The sequence below is a fragment of the Phaenicophaeus curvirostris genome, chromosome 2 (assembly GCF_032191515.1).
Source record: "Phaenicophaeus curvirostris isolate KB17595 chromosome 2, BPBGC_Pcur_1.0, whole genome shotgun sequence".
NCBI lineage: Eukaryota > Metazoa > Chordata > Aves > Cuculiformes > Cuculidae > Phaenicophaeus > Phaenicophaeus curvirostris.
The window spans coordinates 46,751,172-46,769,758 of record NC_091393.1 but is presented as its reverse complement, the minus strand read 5'-3'; the positions used below and the strand labels follow the sequence as shown (position 1 = coordinate 46,769,758).

Below are 18,587 nucleotides of genomic sequence, written 5' to 3'. Positions count from 1 at the left end.
TAAGACTTTCCGGGCAAGGTGATTGCATCTCCAGGTGCCAGCTCTCTGCCGTTTGGGAATTCCCAGGATTGTGCAAGACTTCCCCTTTCAAAGCCCCTTGTCTTTGCGTGCCCCTAATCATTCTCTTGGGTGACTTCTAGGTACCAGACATGGGGCTTTCTAAAGCTTATGCCTCTGCAGTGCTTTTGGAGCTGTCTGCTCTGGAGACCTGTGTCCTGGACAGCCACGTTGCAGCTGTCTATAAGCACAACATGGTCTTTTTTTTATGACAGTATAGAATAGAACAGACTGTTTGATTTGGAGAAGTCCTACAACAGTCATAAAGTCCATCTCCCTGACCAGTTCTGTGCTGACTAAGTTAAAGAAGGTTGTTAAGAGCATTGTCCAAATGCCTCTGAAACACTGACAGGCTTGGGGCACTGACAACATCTTTATGAAGCCTGTTCCAGAGTTTGACTGGTCTTGTCAGAGGATGCTGAAGTGCTGGTTTCTCGTGAAGAGGCTTTGATGCTGTTGGAGAAAAATAGGACTTATGGGTGAAATTATATAGTGAAGAGGAGAGTATTATCTGGATGAAGAATTTATTCCTTGGTTTCTTATGGAGCAATAAATATGATTAGCCGGGTTATGTTCATTTTCCCCTCACAGGCACATTGCAGGTTCAGACAAAGGCATTTTTTAATGAAGCACAATAGTACTAATATGCTATTTTCAAAATACTATGCAAAATTTACTTTCCAGAAGAAAAAAATGGCTTTTTGTAAAAAAATTGCTTTTAACCTCAATAATAGTAAAAATAAAATCTATGATTTTATGGGTTTTTTTTTCACAAAGCAAGCAAATATGTTTACTCTAGGCAGAGAGGTCAGCACAATTCAAGGGTTAGTTTATGTTGCAGTATGAGCCGGCGTGGGGGGGAACGATAGTGTTAAAGCACCTGCTGCAACTGTACTAGGCCATGGGGCAAAGACAAGACACATGACTGGACCACGTGCCTCATAAGCGTAGATGAATTACGTACAATCTGAAGCATGAGGGCAGTTTTTCACGCAGGCAGTCTGCCTCTAGCACTGGCTGACTATTTACTGATGGCAGCCACGTGCAGGAAGATTATATGGAGTTGTGTACTCTAACCAGGAGAGTCTGGGCTTGCCTCAAGATGGACAGGAAACCCGGAGAGAGATGTACAAACAGAGTATGTAAGTGCTCTTTCCATGCTGCTCTTCTAGACCAGCAAGCTTCTAACATAATCTCTTAGCCTTTTGTTCACATTTTATTTATAGCATTTCAAATTGGAAACAAGATCCAATTCCTAGCAATGTTTCTTTGACTTCTTGCTATAAATAAACGTCCTCGTTGTTGGCAAAACTACACTGGACTTGCCCAGATTACTCAATAGAAGGTTATTTCCAAAGCAAACTTGGCAGTTATTACCACTCCTGTTTCTATCCGGTTTATATTCTCATGTCCGATCCACAAGCTGCAAGACACCAGCCATGCTCCCTTCCCAGAACCTCCTGCACACTGCGGTCTTTGCACTCGCAGTCCTTCAGGCCCTTGCTTCTGACACCTTCATTGCAGCCGTCTACGAGCACTCGGTCATCCTGCCAAATGCCACTGACAAGCCTGTTTCTCCCAACGACGCTTTGGTGCTGATGAACAAGAACATGGATGTCTTGGAAAGGGCCATCAAGGAAGCTGCCCAGCAGGTATTAGATAGATTGTGAGCATTGTTCATTAGTGTCTTCTTCTCCTGCTGCTCCTCTGGTTCTCTGTTAATGGGTAAATTCTTAATGGAACATGTTGTGTCAGGGTGCTCACATCATTGTGACTCCTGAAGATGGCATTTATGGCTGGCGTTTCACAAGAGAAGCCATCTACCCGTACCTGGAGGATATCCCCGATCCAGCAGTGAACTGGATTCCCTGCATCGACCCCACAAGGTAATTCCTTCTGCAGTGATTTATGTAGTTTCAGACTAGCCTCTTATGGAATCTTGAGCTTTCCCCAGTAAATGCCTAAGGACTGCTATTTTTAAAAATGTATTAAAAATCCCAAGTATCGTAGAACTGAGACACATCAAAAAGAACTCTTAATTAAGTGATCACAGTAATATCCCAGGTAAAAAGCATTGACATGATCTCACTTTTAAAAATTGCAAAATGGAGGAAAATGGGGAAATTTTGGGCAAAATCATTATTTTAAAAAAATGTAAAACTTTTTCACTTCAGATCAATTGTGAAAATCTTCTGTTAGTATAAGCTACTTTATTATGTCAGATACGCAGATTAAACAAGGTGATTCAGTCCTCAGTGCATGTGGCTGGGTGATTTCCAAATCAAATGGTACAAAATATTTTTCTAGATCTGAAAGAAATGCCCTTTAGAAATCCAACTACTTACATGGTCTGCTGTGTTACACCAGGCTGTTCTGAATGGGTGTCAGCAGGGGAGACCAAGAGGACCACATTCATGCCTAAGCTAAGCTTTAGTATTTTTCTCTTCTGAGACTTTATGAATCTGGATATTAAGAGTCCTCAGCTCTGTAAGAGCTATAGTCACTTTTATCTAAAGGCTTATGGGAAGCTGCCTGGAAGAGAGTGAAGAGTCTTAAAAAAGCTAAAGTGGTGAAATCAGGAATTAGATCTGCTTGAAAATTACTTTTAAGTTATTTTAAGCTTATGTGTCTATAATGATTTATTCTCTCCCTTGTTTTCTAAAGCTGCCCATAACCTTGTACGTGTGTTAGCTGTGCATTATATCCACATAGAAAACAACATTGTTGAAGGTACAGACAAGAAGAACATAGGGAGACCAATTTTTAAAGCTAAAAGAGACCAGCAGTTTAAAATTATGCTATGCACAGAGGAGAAAATGAACAGAAACTATGATTTGATCCTATCCCTCTTTCTGCACCTGGGACTATGCAATTGTGCAGTTAGTGGAACAATAATTTTGAATGCATATAGAATCATAGAATCATAGAATCATAGAATAATAGAATCACCAAGTTGGAAGACACCCACTGGTTCATCGAGTCCAACCATTCCTATCAAACACTGAACCATGCCCCTCAGTGCTAGTCCACTCGTGCCTTAAACACCTCCAGGGAAGGTGACTCAACCACCTCCCTGGGCAGCCTGTTATATCTTTCAGAACTGAACTGAAACTTGTAACCTTTTGGGAGGACTTTTTAATTGGGTTTTTTTTTGTTTTTTTTTGCTTTCACTAAAAATGAATTAGATTTTCTCCAGCACCAGTGCAGGAACGACTCAGCTGCATAGCCAGGAATAACTCCATCTATGTGGTTGCAAACATTGGGGACAAGAAGCTGTGTAACTCCAGTGATCATGACTGCCCCAGTGATGGTCACTATCAATACAACACTGATGTAGTCTTTGACCCAGAGGGGAAACTGGTGGCTCGTTACCACAAGGTAAAGAAGCATTTCAGCATCACCTTGTAATTGATTATCACTATACTCATCATCTCTCTGGTACCAGTTTCAGCCAATTTATACAATAATTTTACATAGCTCTAGAGAAACAGCCAATCCAGGATGATCTGATGCAAGGATCCAAAAGGAAAAGTGAGAAAGTGCTGGATTGATCAATTATTATTCCCAGGAACACCTCAACTGCAGAGTGCATGCCTGATACCAAACACCCAGAGGCTACATTTATGACAGCAAATGGGAAAGAGGCAGTGACAGACTTTTCCATACTCAATACATAGAATCATAGAATAACCAGGTTGGAAGAGACCCACTGGATCATCGAGTTCAACCATTCCTATCAAACACTAAACCACACCCCTTAGCACCTCGTCCACCCATGCCTTAAACACCTCCAGGGAAGGTGAATCAACCACCTCCCTGGGCAGCCTGTGCCAGTGCCCATTGACCCTTGCTCTTCTCTGGACTCGCTCCAGAGCCTCAACATCCTTCTTGCGGTGAGGGGCCCAGAACTGAACACAGGATTCGAGGAGCGGTCTCACCAGTGCCGAGTACAGAGGGAGGATAACCTCCCTGGACCTGCTGGTCACACCGTTTCTGATCCAAACCAAGATGCCATTGGCCTTCTTGGCCACCTGGGCACACTGCTGGCTCATATTCAGTCGGTTGTCAACCAACACCCCCAGGTCCCTCTCCTCCAGGCAGCTTTCTAGACAGACTTCTCCCAGTCTGTAGCACTGCATAGGGTTGTTGTGCCCCAAGTGCAGGACCCGGCACTTGGCCTTGTTAAACCTCATGCCATTGGACTCAGCCCAGCGGTCCAGCCAGTTCAGATCCCTTTGCAGAGCCTCCCTGCCCTCCAGCAGATCCACACTTCCACCCAGCTTAGTGTCATCTTGACTCAATTTTAACCAAGCCAAAGAGCACTTCAGCAGGTGATGTCTTGACAGGATTTTGCTGTTAATATTGGCTGGGTGTGGCTTCCAGGAGGCAACTGGAATGAGCCACCCCATTTTTCATGGGGAGAGGATCATCTAGATGGATGCAAACCTGTTGTGCTGCCCAGCTCAGGAATCACCATCCCCAGCTTTGCCTTGAAGTCTGTCTGAGATTCAAAAGTAGTTGTTTATGATGTTGCTTTATTTCTAGTTTCTAATATGCCATTTTCTTCACTTACAGTACAACCTATTTAGAGGAGAAACTCAGTTTAATTATCCTAAAGAGCCAGAAGCTGTCACTTTTGAGACCCCCTTTGGGAAGTTTGGCATTATCACTTGCTTTGACATCCTTTTTCGTGAACCTGCCGTGGTCTTGGTGAGTGAGTTGCAGGTGGACACCGTGCTCTTCCCAACGGCCTGGATGAATGTCCTGCCATTTCTGACTGCAGTTGAATTTCACTCTGCCTGGGCTATGGGCATGGGTGTCAATTTGCTTTCAGCAAATACTCACAACATCAATGCGTCAATGACAGGTGAGTTCCATTTGGGAAAAGGAAAATCGCCTTCAAAGTACTGAATTGAAAAGCAGGCAGAAATATTTTACAAAGAGGGAATTATGTGGAAAATATTTTTTTCAATCAGACTAAAAAACTTCTTGATGTGATATCAAATGTAGTGAACAGCTTCGAGGAAGAAAATGTTAGGTGTTCTGGGAGAAGTAAAATTAGAAATCCTGTGACATTCAATTTTGATAATTTAAAAGTGAAATATTATTTAAAAAATAGCATGAAGTTTCACTTAAATTTTCAGCCTCTTGTTAGAAGAAGTGGTTTTTTTAAGGAAATTAGATCAACAGTTGAAGGGAAAAAAATATTTTACACAGAAGATAATAACCTAAAAACAAAAGGAGGATTCCTCTTGTATATTGAATAAAAACATTTTCAATTTTTTGACACTACTGAAGAATTAGAAAAATTTATGTTTTGGTTTCATCTGAATAGATATTCACTGCCCTTTTTTCTCTGCACACTGAGAAAACATTATCCCTGTAGCTGCATCTGTAACTCTCCCCTGAAACCAAAGCTGAAGCCAAAGCCACAAAGGAGCTTTTTTTGCCTGCCTTAAATAGGCTGAGCAGAGATTAGGCCACAGCCCTGGCTTTCCTTCTGTGAAACGTAAGTACCCCCATTTTTCCCTTCTTTGGCAAATATGCCACTGCTTGAGATCTGATTTATATTTAAATTGATGGTCATATGCCAGATTCAAGATCCAGAAAAGCATACCTGCGAAGTTTATGTCATGTTTTTACATCATGATGGCTATTTTAGGAGTTCTGTGCTTTAACATTCTTCCAAAATTCTCCATAACACGTTGGCTGAAAATAGCATCACTAAAGAAGCTTTCCTGCATGGCATGGGGGGCAGCTGGACCATTAGCCAAACCATGCTCATGGTGCCAGCTGACGGTGGGTGTCCTTGGCAGGCAGCGGGCTGTTCACACCGGAGGGACCCGTTGCCTATCATTATGACAGCAAGACAGAGGAGGGACGTCTCCTGCTAGCAGAGTTGAGCTCACGTCCTCGTATTTCCCCCACCTACCTACCCAGTGTCAACTGGAGCTTGTATGCCACAAGCATCAAGAAATTTCCAGGAGAAAAAGACACTTTCGCGGGAGCTGTCCGTCGAGATATATTCACATTCAGTGAACTTGGGTACACAGCTGGAAATCGCACAGTTTGCCAAGGAGACCTCTGCTGTCATCTGGTGTATCAGAGGTCAGCCAAGAGCAAAGATGAAGTTTATGTCCTGGGTGCATTTGATGGGCTTCACGGTTCTCTCATAAAATACCATTGGCAGGTAATTATTTTTGTAGGGGTGAGCACAGGTTGTATATGCCTACATCCCAACCACCTCAAAATGCTTTTCCACTACTGCATGGTGAGGCTACTTTTTGCTATCAAATCTAGCTCTTGACTGTTGAAAACTTAGCAGTATTTTGCCTTTCTGTACCCTCCTCCCTGCAGATATGCACACTGCTCAAGTGCAAGAGCACAGACCTGAACACGTGCGGACAGCCAGTGGAGATGGCTCAGACCAAGTTTGAGATGTTCTCCCTCAGTGGCACGTTTGGCACCAACTATGTCTTCCCAGAAGTCTTGTACAGCGGGGTGCAGCTGGCCCCCGGAGAGTTTGAGGTAATGGGACACTGGAGCTGTTTGATGCAAGGTTTTCCAGGCTGTGGTGCTGGAAACTGATACGGCAATTAAGTCCCTTCCCAGAACCCCTTCCTATAGTTCTGCAGATCATAACTCAAGGGGATATTTAAACAGATAAATTGAATTAATCCTTACCCATCAGGACACATAAATACTAAGGCTGAGAATCTCTTCAGGCTTTTGTTAAGCAAATATGCCTTCCGACTTCAGGCTCCAAACCACCCAGAGATCTGGTGGAATAGTAGCATTGTGAGCTGCAGGCAGTCCAGGAGGCTCCTGGAATGCATCAAAGGCAACTTTTTAAGCCAGGTGGTAGACATCCCCACCAGGGAAGATGTAATACTTGACCTGGTGATCCCCAATGTGAATGAGCTAATCAGGGACATCAAGGCTGGAGGCTGCCTGGGATGTAGCAATCACACGCTGGTGGAGTTTGCAGTCCTGTGGGATATATGTCAAGTGAAGAGTAAAGTCAGGACCCTGAATTTCAGGAAAGCATTCATCAACCTTATATTGTGTTTATGTAAGAGGCTAGACAAACTCTTAATTAATTTGGAAGAGGTATTTAATAGCTTACAAGAGACAATGCAGATAGTGAAAAAGACTTGAAAAGTTTTAGGGGAAACAATAGTGATTTTCTTACAATGTAGAGAATGGAAAAGAATTGCTTCTTGTGTATATTTGTAATCTGAATGTGACTTCTGTAAAAACATACACATCAGAAAATTTACTGTTATTCTAAAATATGATCATGGCCTAATTTTTTTTTTAATATATATTTTCTTAACAAATACATGCTTATTTTTTGTCATAGAGGCCCTTAAAAAGTTGCAGGTGTTCATAGTCTATGAACAACAGTGATTTCAAATTGATCTGTAAAAAGTATCTAAGAAAAGCAACGTATGACCAATAGCCTGAAATTCTCTTCTTGAATCTGAAAATTGTTTTGGAGTCCACAAATCAAAATAAGATTTCAAATTACTGTTCTAGATACGTATATAACTTTCATCGCCACATATGAATGATTAACAAGAACCTAACAGATAAGTTATTATCACTTTCACTTTCTTATGAGGCAAAGAAAATGATCTTTTTTTACTTTTTTTTTTCCTAAAGGTGGAGCTGGAGAAAGTTTTAAAGACCTTTAGGTCCAAATTAAATGTGTGAAGGCTATGGCAGAGCCAGAGAGAATTCTAGTTTCTTTCATTCTCCTGATTGTCTTGTAAAAATTCTGCATTAAAATAGTCAGACTTTAAGGCCTGTCCTTTCTGTAGCATGCAATATTGTTACTCCGTTTGTGGCATATTAGTATTATTATTCTTTCTATTTTCAACTAGGTGCTACATGATGGACGTTTGAAAAGTAAGCATGGCACATCGAAACCACTCTTAACAGCAACACTTTTTGGAAGGCTTTATGAAAAGGACCCACCACATCCCCTGAGAACTTCGCTGTAGTGTAACTTTTAGCTGTTACTCAGTCATCATAGACAGGAAGGGAATTTCATACAATGATCCAACTCCTCTTAAGCCATGGAAGTTTTCCTGTATCATTCCTGTTCTGTAGTTTTGCACTTCTCAGCAGCTGCAACAATTAAGATTATTTAGAAGAAAGCAATGTGATCACTTTGTTATATACCTGTATCAATGATATATTTTTAAGTAGTGCTTGAGCCAGTGCGGTTGTCTTTTAGTAAGTATTCTCTGTCACATGATAACCTTAATTAAAAATATATTTTTTTCCAAAGATACAATGTATGTTGCCAGCTTGAAACTAGAAAGGAGTCTGATACTGAAATGTGAAGTTTGCCAATTTTCTGCAGAACAAATCTTCCACATGGAAGAAGACTTTCTGTCCCTTTTGTTGCTTCCTGGTTTTCAGATTGTGTAAGCACTGCCTGTGTTTTCCAGCCTTGCACAGCAATCGACAGGGCTTTCCTAATGCCCCATTGCCCCAGAATGGGACCTTGGCCCCATTCTGACCAAGGGACTGTACAAAGAAGAGAAAACCAGATTTGGAAAGGCTTATGCACAGCCTTAGAGAGAGAAAGTGATCCTTCACAATCCACACAGACACTGAGTCTGGCTGAGTTCCATAAAGCACCTCCAGTTCTGCAATCTCTGAGTCTGCACTGCTTTGTGCATGGCATACACATGCTAGGTCCATTGCATTTCAGGTCATACTTACTATATAAACAAACTGCACCAGCACATTCTCCTAAGCATTTGGAAAAACTTCTTCAAAACCATGAAAACACAGGAAACAGGTTTAGCACCTGAAACATATTTGACAAAGTGTCATGAGAAAAGGGCACTATTTAGGACTCCTAGCAACTGCATGTAAGACTTAGCAACCCTGGACATTGTGTGTGCATTGTTCTGCAGCAAATGGGCCTTATTCTCACCACATACACCTTGGAGTGGTCCCTGTCTCAATGCTTATTCCATAGCCTTTTGCACCTACTTCTCTTGACATCACTGGCATACAGCCTGCAATGTTCTTACCTTTGAGTTGCCCTATGTGTGCTACATGAGAAACACTCTGCCCACCACATGCACACCAAAGTATGTGATCTAGAAGCTGGTGAAATCACATTTTTCTGTTTTCTCATGTGCTGTTGCCTTTCAGCACACAACTCTGAAGGCTCCTGCCAGTTGTTTTGTTCTGGAAATAAAACAGCTGAGCTCATATTCAGGGGAGGGACTACACTGCTTGGGAGCAGTTATTCAAGACAGGCAGAGCCTTGAGGTCGTGCTTACTGGTATCTTGTCCAGCACCTCACTCTTTTCTCATCCGACTGGTGGTTGAAACCCAGACTAATCTGTCATAAAACAAAGGACGTTCTGATCAAGAAAGATTACAACAGATCTGTGACAGTATTAATCCCGTGTAATTGTCAGGTATGTAATGCATATGACGTGCAGAATTTCAAGACACAGAAGCCCACGCTGAAGGTTGGGAGTGGATACTTGCTCCCCAAGACAGTCTGGGATACTTCAGGACCCCCTTGTCTTGTTCATAGTAGGTAACAGTTTGGGAAGGGCAAATGAGATTGAGCATGCTGGTTGTGAAGGTCTGCAGTGTAGTTCTCTTGGTTTGCACTGGGGTCCATGCAGACAGATACATACAGTAGAATGCAGAGCAGATAGGAGCTTTGCCCTGGCAGTTGTCCCCAAGCTGATGTTTCCCTATCCACCCTCAGTGCTGCTCACTCAGCCATCTGCGCCAGGATAGGTCAAGGAAACGCTCTGGGAAAGGCAAGAGCTACCCTGACATGTAGATCCCGGTACTGAAAAAGATCCTAAAATGGTTTTTAATTCGAAAACATCAATCTCCCTGCTGAGCCTGATCCCTGCTTTTTACCTCTCTGCCACAAAAGAAATACCTCTAATACCTTTCTGTCCCAATCATGGTCACTGTTTGAGATAGCTCAGGTCTTAGCTGTAGCAGGGTAGGTCTCGAAGAAAAGAGAGAGCCCTGCTGGAGAGGGCTGCCTCCTGCTGTCCTCTGACCACATAGGAGCTGCAAACTCAAGAAGCCAGCACCACACCTCCTCCTTGTGTGTCCCGCCACTTGCCTCTGTCTCACCTTTGGCTGCGCTTCACGTGAAATATGCTTTCATTACCTGGCCTAGCATTGCTTATGTAGGAAAAACAAAAAAAAAAAAAACAAAAAAACCCCAAATCAAAAACAAAAAAAACCAAAACCAGAAGAATGGCTATCGGAGTGTCATGTGAATGCAATTTAACTCTTGTTTCCCAATAGCTTTACATGCTAATCCGCAAAAAAAGAAGAATCTAGGGGCATTTTAGAGAGTAATGCCTCATAGACACCATTGGCACTCTTGAAACAAATACTTTGCAGGTTGCTGGTACTCTAAATCCTATTTCATGTACTCCAAATGGGTGTGGAATTTATAAAAGTCTTTCTGAAGCTGAATAGGAATACAGTCAGGAGACCTGTATTGAACAGATGTGTAGGTGCTCAGTATATTATTACTAAGTTTACATATAGATTATACTTTCCTAAACGATCTGTACCAGAAGAGTCAGTGAGAGTTTATTCAAGCTCTTTAGTTAGGGTTGAAAAGACAAGGCTCCTAGGGAGGTAACTAGTTTTTAAAAATAGATGTTTTCTCTTTATTCAAGCTTAAAGTTTCTGCCATGTTCTACTCCCTTGTCACTATTCAGACTGTGATAACTGAACATAAAAATTGCTCACTTATCACTTGCTGGCATTTCTGAAATAGAGAGTACTTCCCAGATGTATGTAGAGATGACTGTCTTAGGTTGTCAGAGCTGAAAATGGTTAGGATGCAACTGATAATGCTAGCTAAGTAGCTTAGAGGGTACCAGGAAAGGACTCTCAGATTTCATCCATTAAGGATGCACATGTCCAGGATTCTTTGAAAATAACGTTGTAACTAAATTTGAAGAATAGTTGATCTGCAGTTTTCAAGATTTGCTGAACAGCTTTCCTCTCCCTGAGAGGTAATGAGGGTGTCATACAATGGACCACTGAGAAGTGGTCCTTTTCTATTTCTGATGATAAAGCAAGACTTAAACCAAGTGGAGGGTGAAATTGCATGGACTGTTGCAGCAGTCTTGGAATAGCTCCTTCATTTTAATGGGCAAGACCCCTGAACTCTGCTTTTGGGTAAGGATTCCCTGGGAGGACTGCAAAAACCAACCAGATCTGCTGAGGCTCTTGGTAGTCACAGTGATGGGGTGAAGCTTAGTTTTAGAAAATGTGAAGGTTTGGAGTAAAGGTAAATTTCAGATTATGCAAATTACAGAAACATTCAGAGTATAGAAGGAGAGAAAGAATGGCTGACACAACAAATTGCACTCACTGAGAGCAACTTCTGTTGACTTCACAGGAAGTTAAACAGTGAGGCATTTACTTTCCTACTCACTAGGCAGGAGTTAGGAAAGAGAGAATGTTAGCTCAGCTTTGGGTGGGGACATAGGAGGTGGGGTGGAGAGGGGGGAATGGTGAGGAAGGCCTTTCTTCACATTTTCTGGAACAGATACATTAGAAGAATCAAATTAATTTGTATGTAATTCATATCAATGACTCCACCTCCAAAGCTGCTCCAGATGGTATCCTAATGAACCCCATCCTTTTCAGAGCTGGAAAAGCCTGCTCTTCAAGCATCAATATTTCTTCCTTATACTTTGGTGCTGGCCAAAGCAAACAAGACCCACCTGTCTACAGTGTTTCTGATCACACAGGGAGAAAAACAAGTCCTTAATAGATTTTATTGATGCAAGGCTTCAGAGGCAGGTGGAAAAATACTGAATTAGAACAAGTGTGATCTAAACCTTGTGGCTGACTTAAGTAAGACTGATCATAACTTTAGGGAGACTTTAGCTCTGAGTCAAATCTAATGTACTTTATAGAACACATTGAATTAATTCAAGCAGACCTGGAGAAAAAGCAGAGTGACAGATTCTTATTAATCTGTTATTTTTGAAGAGGGCAGGACATTACTGCCATACCCTTGTATGTGTATTTTAGTCATCATAACCTTAAGTTATCCATTAAATAATGTGGAACAGTAAAGTGAAGTCAGAGATTGTGCAACTATTAGCTCCAGTAATACAACACTAAATGTTTATGAACAACACGTGTTATCATAGGTGAGTTACTGGCAGTATGGGACACTGTTCCTAGGTACACTCAGTCAATACAGATATAGTGAGTGATGCACAGAATGACCATGATCTGAGTTTGAACTGAAAAATTGGAATTAACCAAAAACCAGACTGTAACCTCACCTCATTCAGACTGTTTGCAATGTCACCATCCACCACCAGGGCAGAAAAGCTGAAAAAGAGAAATAACTTGCACAGGAGAGCAGCACAAGAAAGCAGCAATTATATTATAATTATAGCTTACTATAGCTAATACAGCAATGCTTCTCAGCGGCTTGTGATGGACTATAAGATGTCATGGAGCACAACAGAATAATAATTCTAGTACACCTTCTAAAAATGAACCTCTTGAAACTGTCACTGTAGGCAAACAGCACCTCCTACAGAAGCTACAGATGAGTATATCAGTATTACCCAGTGTTGTCTACCTGGGGATCAGGCACAGCTAGTAATGATTGTGAAACAGAAGCTTAGCGTATTTACAAGTTCTCTTAGTTTCTTATTCAGTTGAGGAAATCATTAAGAACTAGCAGAAGCACTTGGAGCATCCTCCTGTGAAAATATTAAATGTTTCTTTTCTTTCATCATTGCTATAGAGTTGTAAATTACATACTCAATTGTCTGTTTGGTTATTCTGATGGCAGCAGTGAATTTTCACTACAAATATGTACAATATAAGAAATGCTTTGTAACTTCTTGATTTTAACTTTGCCAGTCCATCTTCATTTGCTGCTTCTAATGTTCATGTTAATTTTAATGTATTCCCAGTCTTGTAGCTGTGATAGTGCCAAGATGCAAGAGCAGCAAGGAATGTAGGAAGCAGTAATATCTTTTAATGTTGGAAAAAATAGTCAATCTTTTGGAAAGCCCTTTGCAGAAAAGAAAGGAAAATAAGTATATGCATGCAATTGATTGCCAAGCTCATGTACAGCAGAAATTAACACAGTACCTTGGAGATGGTCTTCAAAATCAAGGGATGACTTTTGTATCAGAATTTTTTTTTAACATTTACTTCATCTGCTAAATGAGTGTTAGGAGTACAAGACACAACTGAATTTATCGAAATCAAATCTGCAGAATCATTAAGGTAAGTTCTTATATGGTGGTTGTTTTTCTATTCTGCAATTCACTTTGCAGTGTTTCCCAGCCATTTAAGATTGATTTTTATACTCTGAGAAAGAACTGTTCAGTTATAGTTTTGGGATTCTTTAAAGAAGATAGATTTCTTGGTAATGCATGTCAAATTTATGAATGGTTTTTGAAAAATCTAAACCTTGTTATGTAACATTTATGAAAATATTAGGCAAAATATAATGACAAGCAGTTTTAATGCCTTAGCATCAAATCCATTCTGCTGAGCAAAAAGACTACAGTGAACTCTAGGCCTAAGCCATTACTAAGTTACTTACAGACCCTTTGGGACACACTTCCCCATATTTGTTAGAGACAACTTTCTAAGTTTTCCATACATCATTTATTACTGTGCTATCTAAGTGCTACTACCTAATACCTAAAGATCTTTTCTTTCTCTTTTACTTTTGTCTTGATTAAGAGCTAGAAGCCTTTCAGGTCCAATAATGACAAATGGGGACAGTGAGTTTGGTATACTACTATTAAAATCACTGGTGGTACATCAGTTTGCATCTGCTGATTATGTATCTGCAGAGGCAGAGATGTTCATAGAATCATAGAATCACTAGGTTGGAAAGGACCCACTGGATCATTGAGTCCAACCATTCCCATCAATCACTAAATCATGTCCCTGAGCACCTCATCAACCCATTTCTTAAACATCTCCAGGGAAGGTGACTCAACCACCTCCCTGGGCAGCCTGTTCCAGTGCCCAGTGGCCCTTGCTGCGAAATATTTTTTCCTGATATCAAGCCTGAACCTCCCCTGGTGGACCTTGAGGCAGTTCGCCCTTGTCCTGTCCCCTGTCACTTGGGAGAAGAGGCCAGCTCCCTCCTCTCCACAACCTCCTTTCAGGTAGTTGTAGAGAGCAATAAGGTCTCCCCTCAGCCTCCTCTTATCAAGGATAAACAACCCCAGCTTTCTCAGCTATTCCTCGTAAGACTTGTTCTCCAGGTCACTTCACAAGCTTCGTTGCTCTTCTCTGGACATGCTCCAGAGCCTCAACATCCTTCTTGTGGTGAGGGACCCAGAACTGAACACAGGATTCGAGGAGCGGTCTCACCAGTGCCGAGTACAGAGGGAGGATAACCTCGCTGGGGCTGCTGGTCACACCATTTCTGATACAAGCCAAGATGCCATTGGCCTTCTTGGCCACCTGGGCACACTGCTGGCTCATGTTCAGTTGGCTGTCAACCAGCACCCCCAGGTCCTTCTCCTCCAGGCAGCTTTCTAGCCAGACTTCTCCTAGTCTGTAGCACTGCACAGGGTTGTTGTGCCTCAAGTGCAGGACCCGGCATTTGGCCTTGTTAAACCTCACACCATGTTCTGCGTTTAGTTGTGGATCAAAACAGTTGGGTTCTGTGGTTTTTTTAGAGCACCCTGCATGGAGGATCTCACAACACTTGACTGGGTTTGGTTGTGTCTGGAAGTCATCAGCACTGTCCAGAAGAGTTCATACAGATAGTGATCCATATAGCTCCCACTAGGGCAGAAATCAGGTGCACTGGCCCTGTAAACTCCCCAGTATCTTGGTTTGTGACTCAGCTGACAAACTGTACAAAAATTGGTCAAAAATTTACAAACGTTTGTTTTCTTCCCATCCCCTACTTGGTAGTAGCTGTCTTCTCCAGTTTTCTCAGAGATGTTTTATGCTGAATTGACTGCTATAGTTAACTTAACCAAGTTGTGAAAACACATTATAATTCATTAATGGGAACTTGTTGTCCAAAAGCAAAATTATGCCTTCTTAAGCAGAAATCAAATACATCTGACACTGAGCTATAAAAGGATCAAGCAAGCTGTTGAAAACATGACCATTAATGGACAGAGCTGTACTTCCTGGTAGCTAGACTGAAAGACAGAAATCTTTTGGCAAGTGTGGGGAAAAGACGTGTGGTGCCTTTCATAACAGATGTCATTTAGCTATACTTCGAGAGTATCAGATGGCTATATATATAAGGACTGGAGCTATAAAACAAAAAAAAAACCCTCTTACCTTCAATCAATCATCATTACCTAGCAACAGGCTTAAACATTCAATAAGTTGAAGATTTTCTGAACCTGTCTTTAATGTTACACTAGGCATTTTAGATTGTTTATTCATGGTAACATTAGCCTCTGTTTGCAGGGATTTGTCCAAGGTCAGCATTAGACTAAACAAAAAGCAGGAATGAAACCTCTCACAGTTTATGGTTGTGCAACACTTGCTGTAACCACTCTTGTGTTTTGCTAAGGGAGTCTTATAACAGCAATGATTTTCTAGTAAGACTTCTTATACATCGTTGTTCTTCTCTCACCAAGGATGCAACTCATACTATTCCTTGATTTACCAAGGCTCATCATTAGATAATGTCTTGATGTCATATGAACATTTGCAATCATACCACTTCTATGAAGCTAGGGGAAAATTTTATCCCATAATGTAGATGAGATGAGATGAGATGAGATACAAAGAAAGTGATGCTTACAGGAGACGCATATTTAGGCAGCTAACTTGACATGCCAGAATAATTTATATTACAAGACTACTGTATATAATGAAAATACTATTGCTACTGGCTTTAGCTGCAAGTGCTAACTACCTGTAAACGGACGTATGAGAGTTAGGCTATTTGTGTTTTTACAAAACCAAGGTTTTAGCATTAAGATGTAGTGCCTTGCTGAATTGAACTTAAAACGGTCTTGCAAAATATGGTTGCATAGGTTGTTCTTCACCAAGAAATGGCTGAATAAGTAGTTTGGAGAAGAGAAATGTTATCTCCTGGTCCCTTTCTGGTACAGTACAAGTTATACTTTGGAATGTAAGAACTAATAACAAACAGATTGGGTAAAGAAATCTAATATGTAAAAAGTAGCCAAGTAACTACCTTGTAATAGCTTTGTGATGGGGTTGTAAATTTGGGGAAAGGGTGGTCTTGCCCTGAAAAAAGCAGCGTATAAACTTCTTTGTTGACAAAGGTTGAGCACTTTCCTTCTTGTCACAAGGAGTCACTCCGACAATTGCAATCATGAATAAATAATAGATAAATAATGCTCCTTCACAAGAAGCATGCCTCAGTTTACCTATTCAACTCATGAACATTTTTCACCCACATGAAATGAGGAACAAACATTCAGTGAAACTTTCATGACCCTGTAGTATGAAATGACCTACTTAATATCATATGGTAACGGATACACATAAAGCATATTAGAAAGAAGGGAAAGGAAGAAAGGGATCTGTATGTCCACTTAGGGCATTAGTCCAAGTAGGCAGTTGAAGCAATAAGGCTTGCAAGGTACAAAAGGAAGATGCTGCAACAGTCGCAGACAAGAACTAAGTAGACTGTAGGAGGCAAAAAAAGAGAGGGGAAACAAAAAGAAAGAGATATTTTCTCTCTTCACCAATACTCACCTGCATGAATAAAAAGTTATACAGACTGGTAAAGGCACGTTTAAACAGATAAACCTCCTGATGCTGACATCTGTACCCTCTAAGTCTCACACATATTGTTGCTATTTTCTTGCCGGAGGGAAGACTTGCACAACCAATATGATTGATAAGCAAGCTTCGTTTATTCATCAGAAGGCACGCATTATATTGCTCAGGTTCATTGATAAGCACATTTGGCAAAATCTAATTGGTTAATTATGTCTCTAACATTAGCATACACGATTAACCATTGGTTATTGCTTATTGGTTACATTTACATAAGTTCCTTATTTTTTGCCAACTAACTCCTTCTCACTGCTGACCACAACATCCTTTTACGGTATAATGCTCTCGTCAAGGTCGTCTTACTTTTATGGTATAATGCTCTCGTCAAGGTCATTTTGGCCTTCTCAGCACAGCACATCTCGTGCATGTTAACGTGTCCTTTGTCACGTAACCACTTCTCCACACATATTGGGAAGAAGATGGCTAGGAAGAAGGAACATGATAACAAATCATGAATCAAATTCAAACTCACTCTAGTGCACAATTACATCATTAAGTGATCAAAAAAGAATATTCAAATGATGTACAGCAGCTACTGAGAAGATAAATTAAGCTTTTCTGGTGAAAAGTCATGCTGCATATGCATATCTTCCTGAGACTAGGCAGCAGAGGGCAGGCACAAAAGGGCACAACCTCTGACACTGGTAGTTTCTGCACTAGCTGAGTTCCTATTCCTGCAGTATAATGGTACACGTGACGCTCATGCACAGCAAACAAGTGCGGAAGCAAAGAATGGCACCAGCAGGTAATTCTCCTTCAGAAGGCTCACAGTGCAGCAGCAGTGTCATCTGTAGTCTATTGAACATGTAAATGGGCAATTAGAAGCAATCAATCTTGTTCAATATTTCTAGGAAAACAGCATATGCCTATTGTAGCCAAATCCAGCATTTGTTAAAGGCAACAGAGTGGTACATGCGAGTGGAGTCTCCAGCATATTTTTTACTGGTATATAAGCCACTATTGGCAATTTCTGGCTGCAGTAGCTTCCAGTAGAGTAGCCTGACTTCCAGACCAGAATGTGGTGTTTCGAGACCTTCAGTTCACCAAGAATTGTTCCTCTCATTGAGACTAACGTTCCCTGAGCCACCTTGCCAAAGCCATACTTTCCTACCTCCCAAGCCCATTCAGAGACCTAGAGGGTATGACTCTCCATCAACGCAGCTGATGCACACAAACTGACCCAAAGTAGGCCAGTTCTCCTCCTTTGGATTACTCCCTTCTCTAAGGAGTCTCATCTTTAGGCACAACAGTAATACTAAAACCCTTACTGTTCAAAGATGTAAGTTTTGTCAATGAGCTGTTCTTTAAAAAGCAACAAGTTGCAGTGTAGACACTGCTCATTTGTAATTTGGTATAGTTCCTCTGGTATGGTAAAAGGTATATCAATAGGCAATCAGCATCTCTGAAGTGCTTGCTGCAAAGCATATGAACAGCAAAGCAGTAAGTAAAAGACAAGTAGAATTATTTTCATCAGGACTAAACAATATCTTTTTAATCAGTATTGTTGTCAGAAATTTTTTTTTAAAATATCCAGTCTGAGACAGGCAAATAAAATTTTAAAAGATAACTGAATTTGCTCAAGCTTGGCAACATTACACGAAACTGAAAGGAGGGCAAGAAATATCAGGCTGTCATAAAAACAGTCCAGTGCTCTTAGCTCCATCTGTACACTGACCATAATAAACATTTGTTTTTATTTTGTATGCTTTCCATGA

At 41.0% G+C, this 18,587-nt stretch overlaps 1 protein-coding gene across 1 annotated transcript; it reads left to right on the top strand.

The window, feature by feature from the left end:
- Positions 1–323: 323 nt before the first annotated feature.
- Positions 324–8,359, top strand: LOC138717906 (pantetheine hydrolase VNN2-like). The gene is made up of 7 exons (XM_069851869.1): positions 324–1,709; positions 1,813–1,943; positions 3,243–3,435; positions 4,633–4,924; positions 5,874–6,247; positions 6,415–6,585; positions 7,944–8,359. Exons 1-7 carry the CDS (start codon positions 1,497–1,499, stop codon positions 8,061–8,063), a joined length of 1,494 nt encoding a protein of 497 aa, XP_069707970.1. The 5' UTR covers positions 324–1,496; the 3' UTR covers positions 8,064–8,359.
- Positions 8,360–18,587: the final 10,228 nt, after the last annotated feature.